The sequence below is a fragment of the Ylistrum balloti genome, unplaced genomic scaffold (genome assembly GCF_031769215.1).
Source record: "Ylistrum balloti isolate Yb309-2 unplaced genomic scaffold, AGI_CSIRO_Ybal_v1 Utg369904, whole genome shotgun sequence".
Lineage (NCBI taxonomy): Eukaryota > Metazoa > Mollusca > Bivalvia > Pectinida > Pectinidae > Ylistrum > Ylistrum balloti.
In genome coordinates this window covers 108,082-120,680 of record NW_026782030.1, presented here as the reverse complement: position 1 = coordinate 120,680, position 12,599 = coordinate 108,082, and the positions used below count along the sequence as shown (strand labels likewise).

At 34.1% G+C, this 12,599-nt stretch overlaps 1 protein-coding gene across 1 annotated transcript; it reads left to right on the top strand.

Moving 5' to 3' along the window:
- Nucleotides 1-250: 250 nt before the first annotated feature.
- Nucleotides 251-12,521, top strand: LOC132546674 (calcium/calmodulin-dependent protein kinase type IV-like). Its single transcript, XM_060210397.1, has 12 exons — nucleotides 251-348; nucleotides 3,012-3,090; nucleotides 4,420-4,482; nucleotides 4,960-5,042; nucleotides 5,655-5,727; nucleotides 6,839-6,877; nucleotides 7,230-7,281; nucleotides 7,846-7,920; nucleotides 8,994-9,069; nucleotides 9,935-10,052; nucleotides 10,904-11,062; nucleotides 12,168-12,521. The coding sequence occupies exons 1-12, from the start codon at nucleotides 251-253 to the stop codon at nucleotides 12,321-12,323; spliced, it is 1,071 nt and encodes a 356-aa protein (XP_060066380.1). The 3' UTR covers nucleotides 12,324-12,521.
- Nucleotides 12,522-12,599: the final 78 nt, after the last annotated feature.

The window sequence follows — 12,599 nt, the reverse complement described above, 5'->3', positions numbered from 1 at the left end:
TTATTTTATCTTTCGATATTCGTTTTAATTATTATGTTGTATATAATGTGGGTTCTATATACATTCAATAGTTCAATATTTCAACAAACATATAATGCTTTTATCAAGGCACATTTTACACATAATCATGATCGGTGCCAACATTTATCTGGAGAGCTCCTTTTTAATTAGGTCACGTGATAACAACAATCCATTGGTAGACACTGGCACTCTTTTCAGGTGGGCTGTCAAACATACGCCTGGCGTAACCATGCCGAGTAAAGGTCAGCAGCAGGACTACTGGATCAAGGAAAGCATAAGAGATAAGAAATTTGAGGACAATTATAAAATCGGGACGGAACTGGGCAGGTAATTTGGCTCGTGGTCAGGTGTCCGTGCTTGCCGTAGTAACGAGGTTATTTACATTGGTTTCACTTCCGATTGTCTATTTTTCATTGCATTATTAGCATCGTCGCTGAAACTGTTTCATGACATTGTGTCATGACATTTCCTTTAGGATTGTTTTGGTGCAAATGTGCATCAGATGACTATAGTGTGTGAATGTAGAATATTTTTTCCCGTGAATAATACTGTTTTGTGTGAATTATCCCCCCTGGTGAGATATTGATCAAGTAAAATTATGGACAAATCGGCATTTTTCTCTGATGTAGCAATGTATCATGCATTTTGTATCTCATAAATGTGTGTGCATGGTTTTAATGGACACTTTCTATAACTGGCACATGTCACTTTAAAATTTCAGTTCGTTTTGCATGTGTTTTTTCATGGCCAAAATATTACGTAAGCAGGGACGTGAAGTAATTCTGGATCATACAGAGATATTACGAAGTAATTATAATAATTTCAATAAAATAAGATAAAGCAAAAAACATAATTCACTTTACGAGTTAGACTGATATCAGTCCCATGGGCTTACGATAAATATTCATCTAGCTTTAATTATTTCCCCTGACAGGTCAATTTGCTCTCAGAATATAATATATGTAATGAGCATGGGTTATTCATTGCACAGAAAACCTAGAATGTTTCAATACCAGTAAATATATACATCAATCAACACACTCACACACACCAACATATATATATATATATATATATATCTAACACCACCATACACAGACAATATTTATAGCTAACACCTCCCCACACAGACAATATTTATAACTGACACCTCCCTACACAAGACAACAAATGAACTAACACCTCCCTACACAGACAATATTTATAACTGACACCTCCCTACACAGATAACAAATATAACTGACACCTCCCTACACAGACAATATTTATAACTGACACCTCCCTACAAAGACAGTATTTATAACTGACACCTCCCTACACAAGACAACAAATGAACTAACCCCTCCCTACACAGACAATATTTATAACTGACACCTCTCTACACAGACAATATTTATAACTGACACCTCCCTACACAAGACAACAAATGAACTAACACCTCCCTACACAGACAAAATTTATAACTAACACCTCCCTACACAGACAATATTTATAACTGACACCTCTCTACACAGATAACAAATATAACTGACATCTCCCCACACAGACAATATCTATAGCTAACACCTCCCCACACAGACAACAAATGTAACTAACACCTCCCTACACAGACAACAGATATGACTGACACCTCCCTACACAGATAACAAATATAACTGACATCTCCCCACACAGACAACAAATATAACTGACACCTCCCCACACCGACAATATTTATAACTGACACTTTCCCACAAAGACCACAATTTTAACTGACACCTCCCTACACAGACAATATTTATAACTGACATCTCCCTACACAGACAATATCTATAACTGACACCTCCCTACACAGACAACAAATATAAGTGACACCTCCCTACACAGACAACAAATATAACTAACACCTCCCTACACAGACAATATCTATAACTGACACCTCCCTACACAGACAACAAATATAAGTGACACCTCCCTACACAGAAAACAAATATAACCAACACCTCCCTACACAGACAATATCTATAACTGACACCTCCCTACACAGACAACAAATATAACCAACACCTCCCAAAACAGACAACAAATATAAGTGACACCTCCCAAAACAGACAACAATTTTAACTGACTTCTCCCTGCACAGACAATATCTATAACTGACACTTCTATACATAGACAATATCTATAGCTAACACCTCCCCACATAGACAACAGATATAACTGACATTTCCCCACACAGACAATATCTATATCTGACACCTCCTTACACAGACAACAATTTTAACTGACACCTCCCTACACAGACAATATCTATATCTGACACTTCCATACATAGACAATATCTATAGCTAACACCTCCCCACATAGACAACAGATATAACTGACATTTCCCCCCACAGACAATATCTATATCTGACACCTCCCCAGGCAGACAACAAATATAAGTGACACCTCCCTACACAGACAATATCTATAGCTAACGCCTCCACACACAGACAACAAATATAACTGACACCTCCTTACACAGACAATATCTATATCTGACACCTCCCTACACAGACAATATCTATATCTGACACTTCCATACATAGACAACCTCCAACATCGTACTTGCTTTTAAATATCATGTCATTACAATTTTGTCATTTTCAGTACATAACAATGATGTTGTCAAGTTTCTAAATCAATACTTTATTTTCATATATAAACTTTATGTATTTTCAACAGTTGTGTAATAGTCTTTAAGCTTATATTAATCACTCTTGCTGACCTGTGTGTGTGAGGAGTCTTCTATTGAAGGAAACCAAAATACCTAAGGAAAACACACGTGGTTGGCAGGTGACCCCATACATTTTCACGTCCGTTCTGAGAATGGAACCCTGGTCACCGAGGTGAAAGGCGAGTGTCTTACCACTTCACCACCTGACCACCCAAATCCCTATTGATTACATGTTATCCTCTCATTTCAAAATTTTCATTTCAATTTTTTTTGTTTTCTTCTCTTTTTTAAGAGGTGCCACGTCTGTGGTATATAAATGTGAACATATTGGGAGCAAAAAGGCCTGGGCTGTGAAGATCATCACCAAACAGGTATTCACTGAGAATTTGTTTACTTTTCACACTTTGCTGAACAGGTATTCAAAAAAACTGATTTATAATTAATTTTGCAGTTTGTTTTATAAGGAAAACAGTTTATAATGCTTCAAACAGGTTATTGCAATCAGCAAAGATCAAAAGGCATGCAATCAATATTTTGATAAGCGCACAGAATTGATATTTGTGTTGCCAAATGTAAGGTTAATTACACTGAAATCTCTTAAATCTATTTTCATCATTCTCACCTTTATCAACCTATAACAAAATTTTGGGAAATAATTTCTTCAACATTTTGCAACACTTTCATAAATCAAACAATACAGAACATAGAAAATGTGACAAAGTCTCGTGGTGACCTACTGCAATCACCTTCATCCAGCGTGAGTCATGTGGTGTGTGTCGTGCATCATTAAACAATTTAATATTTTCGACCTGGGGCCTGAGGTGCTGGGCTAAAAGGTGTCAAATTGACTTCAGTTTCAAAAATCTTCTTCTCAACTCCAAGATATGGTAGAATCAAATGCTCTTCATGGATGGAAGCATCTTATGGTGCTTTCCCACAATTGTGAATTTGATGGTCGCAGGGTCTCACGTTTCTCCTTGGGGAGGGGATAAATTTCACTATAGCTTATATAGGAACACTAGATTTTTGAGCTTAATTTGTTTAGTTTCCATTGGAACTATTTCAAGCTTGGTCAGAATTATGAGTGAAGGATGACAGCTTGATGGCATGCCCATTTTGTACTGACTGACCTCCAGGGGCTGATGAGTGGGGCTGACAGTGGTCAAATTTACTTACGGGTAAATTTAAAAAATCTTCTTCTCACCCAGATATGGTAGAATCAAATACTCTTCATGAAAGGAAGCATCTTAAGGTGCTTTAATTACCAAAATGAGTCTCACATTTCTTCCAGGGGAGGAATATTTTTGTTAGACTGTATTGTAATTTTCATAGAAAATTGCATTTTGGACCATAAGGTTGGTTATTTTCAACTGGAAATAACTCTATAAGAATTATCAGTATAGGATGACAGTTTTGATGCAATGCATGTATTGACACTGTCTATATTCAATGCAACAATTTCTGTCTCATGACACTTGATAACTATCCTTTAACCTTTAAATTCAATATTGCTTATCTCAGGTGACTGTTAAGGCCGCTGTGCCTCTTGTTTATACATACCTGGTATGTGGTTTCTGGGTGTCATTCCAGGAGTCGAAGCAGAAAGATGAGAGGGATGGTGAATAATGAGATGCATATCTTGTATCTTTCTAGAAATCTTTTGTAAATGTATTTCACGATTTTTGACGAATCTTTTACAGGTTGAGAGAAAAGTGATCATCACAGAAGCAGGAATCCTGTTCCGATTGCAACATTCAAATGTGGTGAGTATAAAATAATTCTTTAGGCTGGAGGACCACACATTACTTTTATGATTCATGAGTTGATGAATGTCTAGCTATTACTATACTTGACCGACATATAAGTAAAATGGAGCGTCAACATCAGGGTCCCTTGCTATTATTGAAATTTTACATGTTTTGTTTAGATTAAGGCTAGCTATTATCATAACTAGTCTCACTAGTCAGAACATGTACACCGACAATAAAACCACAGAATCCAGATGTTGATGTACCATCTTCTATATCAATTGTAGTTATCTACCTTGATCAGGCTCTTTTGAACACTGTTCGATATCCATGTTTGATTCCTGCACCACCCGATCTATGACTAAAGACAATCAGGACGTTGGTTCTCTCCTACTAAGTTAGGAGTTTTATTTTTACTATGCTTGGTTACTATACCTTAAACAATAAGTGATGATTGCATAACTCAGCTCTCTTCTTCTCTGCTTTTTAAAGATTGCTTTAAAAGAAATCTATGAGACACCTGAAAAGATTTACCTGGTGCTGGAACTTGTAACTGGGGGTGAACTTTTTGAACGGTAAGTGAACTAGCGAAGTGAGCAACTTTAATTAAATAAATAAAGTTCATTAGCATTAATTAACAGAATCCATTAATATTCATTGATAAAGTTCCTTATCATTAATTTATGAAATTCATTATCATGCATCAAGAAAGCTCATTATCATTAATTCTTAAAGTCAATCATCATTAATTTTTCAATATTTCATGTCAACTCCAAAAAAAAAGAATCTGTACAGAGAGTTATGTACAGTACAAGGAGATTGGCTTCATGGTGTTGGGAAGGATCTATTCATGACTAAGGAAAATTTATTAGCTTATCATTACATTTATATGTAGGGTAAGGCTTTATTTCAATTTAATCATATCAATGTTAAATGTGGTATTTTCTATTGCAAAACATATTGTACTTACATTTAATTGTTGATGAAGTTGAAGAGACACAGTAAATGTATCAGTTGTAGCTATTAAATGTTTATGATCTTGAGAATTGATGGAGATAAGTAATGTATGGTAACACTCAACACTTAAAATTTCTTAATTACTTCAGTACAATCTATAATTTGTACTACTTTTGTTTAATGTCTAAATCCATATTTGGAATTCCTAATCTGAACACTTCCCTTGACAGAATTGTTGCTCGAGGATCTTACTCCGAGAAAGATGCTGCCGAAGCTATGCATGACATCATCAAAGCTTTAAAGGTATAGCTCTAATAGATAGTTCCACTGAGTATTGGCCCTTGGGGGAGGGGGTGGGGAATGGTGGGGGGGGGGGGCAAATAGTGATTTAATTTATCTTCAGTGGCAGTGACATATAAAGCTGTATTTTAGCAGATGCATTTATTTGACAGAATTGATATCTGATTCATTGAAGTGTGAAACTATATATTTCTGTTCTGAGCTTATCATTCTGACATGCATCATCAAGCACAATTCAGCATTACACCAACTTCATTTAAGTAAACAAAGATAAACAAGATCCTAGAGCACTTTTTGATAGACTGAGTTTTCAGGACATGTTGCAGGATAAATAGAATGCATGGTCAGTGTCTCAAAATATATAAGGTGTATTTTGCTGTATTTTGGCTTAGGACAGAAAGCCAAAGGTAGCTTTCCAAAAACTTGTCACATTTGTCTGTCTTCACTCTCACCAAAGGCAGCTATATCTTAAGATGCTTTGCCATATTCTCTATATTTGTGTCCATTTGTCCCATTCAGAATCTATGTAATGTCTGGAGCATCCTTAGGCAGAATTTGTTGGTATTTACCCCGATAGTGTCATATACCAACAGGTTCCTGAAGGTCATATTTGACAACTTCAATCTGCAAACTCATTTAATGATGATTAATTCTAAAGTGAAAGGCAATGATGTAGAATGTAAATACATATAATATATGGGTCCTTTTATAATAATTGATGTTCTATATGAAGCAAACTGCAAGCATGCCATATCCTACTGTTTACAGTATCTGATCAGGACTTCCATTCTAATTATACTTTAATTTGTGGTAAAAACTAAAATATTGCAATACTGAAATTTTACCTAAATTAAGTTTCAGAGGATATGCAAATTAATTGAGAAACTTGTTATCCAATAGTTTCAGTAGTCATGCTTATGGAATTTAATTGTATGTAAATATCCTGTTTTCTAAGTAAAAGACATGTGATATGAAAATGATAAAAAAAATATCCTTTTTTTTTAATTCTTAATACAAAATTTTTTGTTAATTTGAAAAAAAAAAATTAGTATTTTCATGTTTAATTGATATTCATCATTTCTTATTGCTAATAATTGTTTATTTCTTTTTAAAGTACATACATGACAACGGCGTTGTTCACAGGGACATGAAGGTATGCAAACATGTGTTTCAGAAATGTTTCTGATATACAATGTATTGTTCTCTGAAGTACCTTTTTAATTAGTTGAGCTGTTAATTACTAAATATCTTATTTAATACCTGCATGTTCAATGTACACCAATTATCAATTATTAGCACCTTTGTTATACACAAAGTTGTTTTAAAAACATGTCATTTTTACTAAACATCAGCAACAATTTCTGATGATAGTGGATTATCTAAAGTGAAGAATTTATTTACCATGATGTCAAATTGGACTACATTTATGCAAACTATGAAATTTGTACAGTCTGCCAGATAATACAACATGTAATCCCAAAAATGTTTATTACTTTGTTTTCCAGCCAGAAAATTTGCTATATGAGAGCAGCAAAGATGACTCGCCACTTAAAATAGGTATATATCAATCTCTGTTATGTTTACTTACTTTTCATATAGTTTATTGATAAGTATGTACAATGTAGATAATTTCATTCAAAAGATAGCTGGCCCTGACATCACTGTGTCAGTTAAATCACCATAGCTATGCCAGTATATTAACCATACTTCAAATATTCAGATAAAAAAAATGGGGAGGGGGTGGGAGGATGTTGAAATAAAAAGTCAGTTTAAGATAACAAAGTTTAAGATGAAATAAAAATGGATGTAAGTAACCATATTCTTCTATCTGTATCCTTGGTTTATCTGTCTATTTGGTTCATTCATCCATTTTAAACGACTTGTTAGTGTCTGATTACCGAACTGCGAGAACTCTCACTATAATTATAGTTTGATGTTTGTATCGTATATGACAATGTGTTAATTTCCTGTAAGTTTATAAGAAATTAAGATATGCTGGTATTATAAGGATTTGTGAGCTTCAGTTTAAGAAGACAAATCTAATTTTGAATAAATAAAGTACCATTTTTCCCAAATACAGAATAAGTTATGTATTCAGTATACTGTGCCTTGTTTAAACAGCTGACTTTGGACTGTCCAAAATTGTGGACAATGATGTGTTGATGTCTACAGTGTGTGGCACCCCTGGTTATTGTGGTAAGTTAATTCTCATATGCTGATGTAAGCTGTGTATTATCTCTTATGTACGCCTCCCCATACTGATTCCAGACAGGTCAGTTACTAGATGTATGTTGAAAGAGAGCGTAACAGGAGCAGGTCAGTGTGGCGTTATGTACATAATGTTAAATGAAGTCTCTGTCTCTCAGGTGAGAGAGCATCCTTCTTTCAACAGGCTCAGTTACTAGAGCCTTTGATTATCATATTGGAATGTCTGAGACTCTGGTTCAATTCCCAGTGTCAAAGTATTTAGCAGGAATGTTTACTTTCTCCCATTCTTTTAAAAGGAACATCAATTACCTATATATTTATTATATCGAGAAAGAGGTCACCAAACTAATTTTGAGGCGATGTCTGTTGACAAGTCCAGTGTCAATTATCTAAATGATTTCTTCTTTTAAAACTTTTGCTGATATCATTTTTGTAAAGTGAATGGCATTGATCATTTTTTAATTGGGATCTGTATCATTAATGGATATAGTAGTATCTCAAAGCAGATGAATTACCTTGTCTCCCTATTGATAGTCATAGAAGTCAAACACAGTTACACAGTCCTTCCTCTTGTCAGAATAACAAAGAATCCTAGAGATACAATATTTTGTGTTATGTAATCAGAAATGAACTGGTATGAAATCTAGGACAAATGCTTAATAAACAGTTGATGTGCTGCCATGTTTGTTTATGTGAATTCGCTTGCCTTGATAACTTTATCATAATAAAGAGTTAATTATGTAAAAAGTATGTTTAGAAAGTGCTTTGAGTTCCTTATCAAGTGTATTTTGCTCAGTATCACATTTCTCTGGTATTTGGTTTGTTTAAATAATTGACCTTGACCAACTTTGATCATCTTGTGATGAGTATAATATCAAGTTTAAAGGTCATTCCACCCAAAACTCCGTATTTTTGGACATCTCTCGGTATTCAGTTGCTTTACAAATACTTGCATTTGAATTTCTAATCTTGACACAATTTGAATTTATCATTGTACAACATGTGAGCAATACAGGCCTTTACAACCTCTTTTAATCATTATCTCCTGTTTAAACTTACAGCTCCTGAGGTGTTGTTGGGGAAATCATACAATCAGTCAGTGGACATGTGGAGCTGTGGAGTGATCTGTTACATTTTGTAGGTTAAATGATTTTTATCTAACATATTTGGATTTATTGTCTTAAATTAGAAAATTTTAAATACATACACACAGATTGATGACTGTTAACAGTTGTTTCATGGACCCCATCTTTTGCTACTACCCTGAAAGCCATTTGAAATATTGTTAATTGGTAAAATTCATGAAGACTGCTAAAAACTTAAAATATCAAATAGCATGCAGTTTAGTAGTATATACAAGGACTTGACTTTTAATGATGGTTTGTGGAAAAATATATATTACAAATTGTTTATAAAGTTTTCAAGATTAATGAAAAAAATTAGTATTTTGAAAATTCTGTTTTCAAAAGTGTAAAAAGGAGTGAAATTATCATAAACTTGCTTGTTGTCCTCTTCTCCCCATGTAAAGATCAAAATGAAACTGACCTCGCAATTTTGAAAACAAAACTACTAAAAATGATAATAACATTTTGGAGTTTATTTAGAAAAAAGAATGAAAATAGTGTATACAAAACAACAGAAAAAAAATTAAAGTGATTTTCATTATCAAGTACCGTTATTTAAATATTTTTGACAAAGCAGATTTACAGTTTTGGCTCTTTGTGCTTAATATGCACTTATATATTTCAACAGTTTTATACAACAAAATAATGTGCATTTTAAAATAGATAGTATGTAACATTTTGAAATCAATTAGTTAAAACATTATTCAAATATTATATATTACAGTAATAAGCATCTTTTACGTCAGCAGTATACCACTTAATAATGAATCATTTTGGCATGATTTACTCAAAACATGGTAGACAAATCTTTATGATATATTAGTATATAGATTTGGATGCTGTAAACATAATGACGCAATGGAAGTTTTGATTGACAGGCTGTGTGGATATGAACCCTTCTATGACAATAACCAGCAGGAATTCTATAAAAAAATTCTCAAAGCTGACTACCAGTTTGATTCTCCTTGGTGGGATGACATCAGTGAAAATGCAAAGGTAGAACAATTTTAATGCCAGATAATCTTTAGTTTATTGCCTGTAATAGTAAGGGTCCTTCTCCATGACATTGTATTGTACTGTCTGGTTAGAATTATGGAATTACTATACCTAAGCCACTGGCAGAGAAAGCCATCTTTACTAATTAAGTATTAGAATTAGCATTGTAATTAATGATGTAAATAGATATAAGTTAAAAATTAACTTGTATTTTTAATTGGAACATATTTCCACACTATCTTTGGAATTTTCCTGTGCTGATAAATTTACCACAAAAATTCATATAGTCTTTCATAGTAGACTGCGCTTTTCAGGATTGCGTTTTGGATGTCACTTGTATAAGGTCAAAATCAGTTATTATAGCATGATATTTGTTTCTGAATAATATTAATTAGATATCTAAGTTAGGCAAATCAAAACAATGAAAAATTTATAAGTCAATAAGCTTTCTCTCTCGATTTTTTTTCTCCGGAAAACAATATACAGGTCAATTTAGAGATAAAAAAAAATCAAGGTCACTGTTACTATAAATAGAATCTCAGCACAAGAAGATCAGTTCTTCATGGTTGATAATTTAATTTCACACAGTGCTTCAACCAAAAATAGTGTACCTACAAATGATTTCGGGAATGTTTTAAGATCACTTTGCTTCGGTTGTTAGTTTCTTACTCTGAGGAAAGATTTTTGTATAACAAACTTTGACCCATAAATCTCAATCCTCACACTATGTTTTTTACTGAAAATTCTGTATTCTTCATTGACCTAAAGGTATGTTTGCGTAATTTGTGAATGGTTTCCCCGTTATTAGAGAATGGGTACATACTGATCACTAGATTTTTTTGATTTGATAGGATTTCATCAGAAAGATGCTTCAGAAAGACCCCAGGAAAAGGATTACAGAGGACGAGGCTTTGAGGCATCCCTGGACAGAAGGGAAAGCAGCCAAGGGAGAGCACATGCAAGAGGCTCACAAGAAAATCAAAGAATTCAATGCCAAGAGGAGACTTAAAGTATGATACATTAATGAAACACATGGGGTTAATTTTTATAAACATGAATTTAAATTACTAGACCAAACCTGTAAGTTCCAAAGGGATTACATATAATAGGCACACCTTCACCTTCTTCCGACCAGATTGACCAGACTGGAGTGTACCAGCACTAACGTATGTAGTGTACTAGATGTAAGGAATCAACCAACATTTTTGGCTGTACTATAATCCTGAGTACACAAAGGTAGAAAAATAGTGTGATGAGATAGCAAACAGATTATAAAAAAAAAGATATACTCGATGGTAGCAATGTACTGTAATCAATTTGGATGTGCTTTATTTAACACTTGGTCATAATTTGAGAGTAGGTCAATTTCTTACCATCTTGTACACTATGTGCGTCGGTACTGGTGTGTTCCACACTGGTTTTCTGTCTGATGAAGGTGACCGTGTCATCATCGAAACATGACACAAAAATTTTCTACTGGTTGTGTTATAAGAACTTCTTTTCTATTGACATAACTGAAATGTAATAGGTTTGTTTTCTCCCCACTCTTCTGTCTCTGTCAGCCCTTATTTGAGCCTTATCTTCTGTACTACTTGATATAATGCTACCTGTGTTGCATAATTTGAAACACTTTGGAATTGCAGCATGTCTTGTATTGAAAAGGTTGATGTCACCTTGACATTGTCTTTGACCTTGAAATATCTTGCTCAAATAATTTAATTGACTCTCCTGTTGCAGAGGTGTAATAATCTCATGATAGTAAAACTAGGTCGCTTTGGCCTTTATCATGGAAATATCTTGTTTTAGATATTTTTTTCAAAAACAAATACAAAAGCATTTTGAGGATAACTGTGGATTGCTGTGTAATATGTCCCCTAGCTGAGAACCAGTTTGATGGACAAAACAGCTGATCTTAATGAATCAGATGCATTTTATTCCTAATTCTGGATCAACAGCTATTCTGAATTTTATTGAAAAGTGTTTTTGTAAAGTACATATTGACAGTTGAACTTTATTTCCTGAAAGGTTCTTTGTGCATGATATTATATTAAATGTTTAAATTATTGAAGTTGCACAACTAAAGTCTAATAAATAATTTTTTTTTTAACTTGCCAGGCTGTGACGGAGACTGTCCTTCTTACTGCAAGAGCAACTCGCCTTCCTGATGTAGCGTCATCACAAGCTTCAAATCCTCTTGCCTCGGTCTTGCTTAACAATGCCATGTTTGCGCCACAGCAAACTATGCCGAGCCAAGAACCGATGGACTTGTAACACAGCATCTTACATCAGGAACAAATGCTGTTGATGTCCTATCCAGGTCAACTCTCTCTTATAAACAATGCTGTGCCAGGCCTGTGGTGGACTGGAAACAGCCATCAACCAGCGTGGATAAATTCTTAAGAGATTTGGATTTAGTGTAACTTGGGCAATACATTTCAATAGCAGGCTCTTAGAGTCATTACGCATAGACAGCACTGTCACTTAGCCATCTTGGACCATTCTGTGATGAGCAAAGTCCTGGGTGTGCCAACGGAGGTTGAGAGACAA

Bases quoted from the DNA above. Each gene is read 5' to 3' on its own strand.
- LOC132546674 (XM_060210397.1), top strand. From the start codon at position 251: ATGCCGAGTAAAGGTCAGCAGCAGGACTACTGGATCAAGGAAAGCATA. The intron at 7,282-7,845 runs GTATATATCAAT...TTGTTTAAACAG, and splicing joins TGACTCGCCACTTAAAATAG to CTGACTTTGGACTGTCCAAA. The intron at 9,070-9,934 runs GTAGGTTAAATG...TTTGATTGACAG, and splicing joins GGAGTGATCTGTTACATTTT to GCTGTGTGGATATGAACCCT.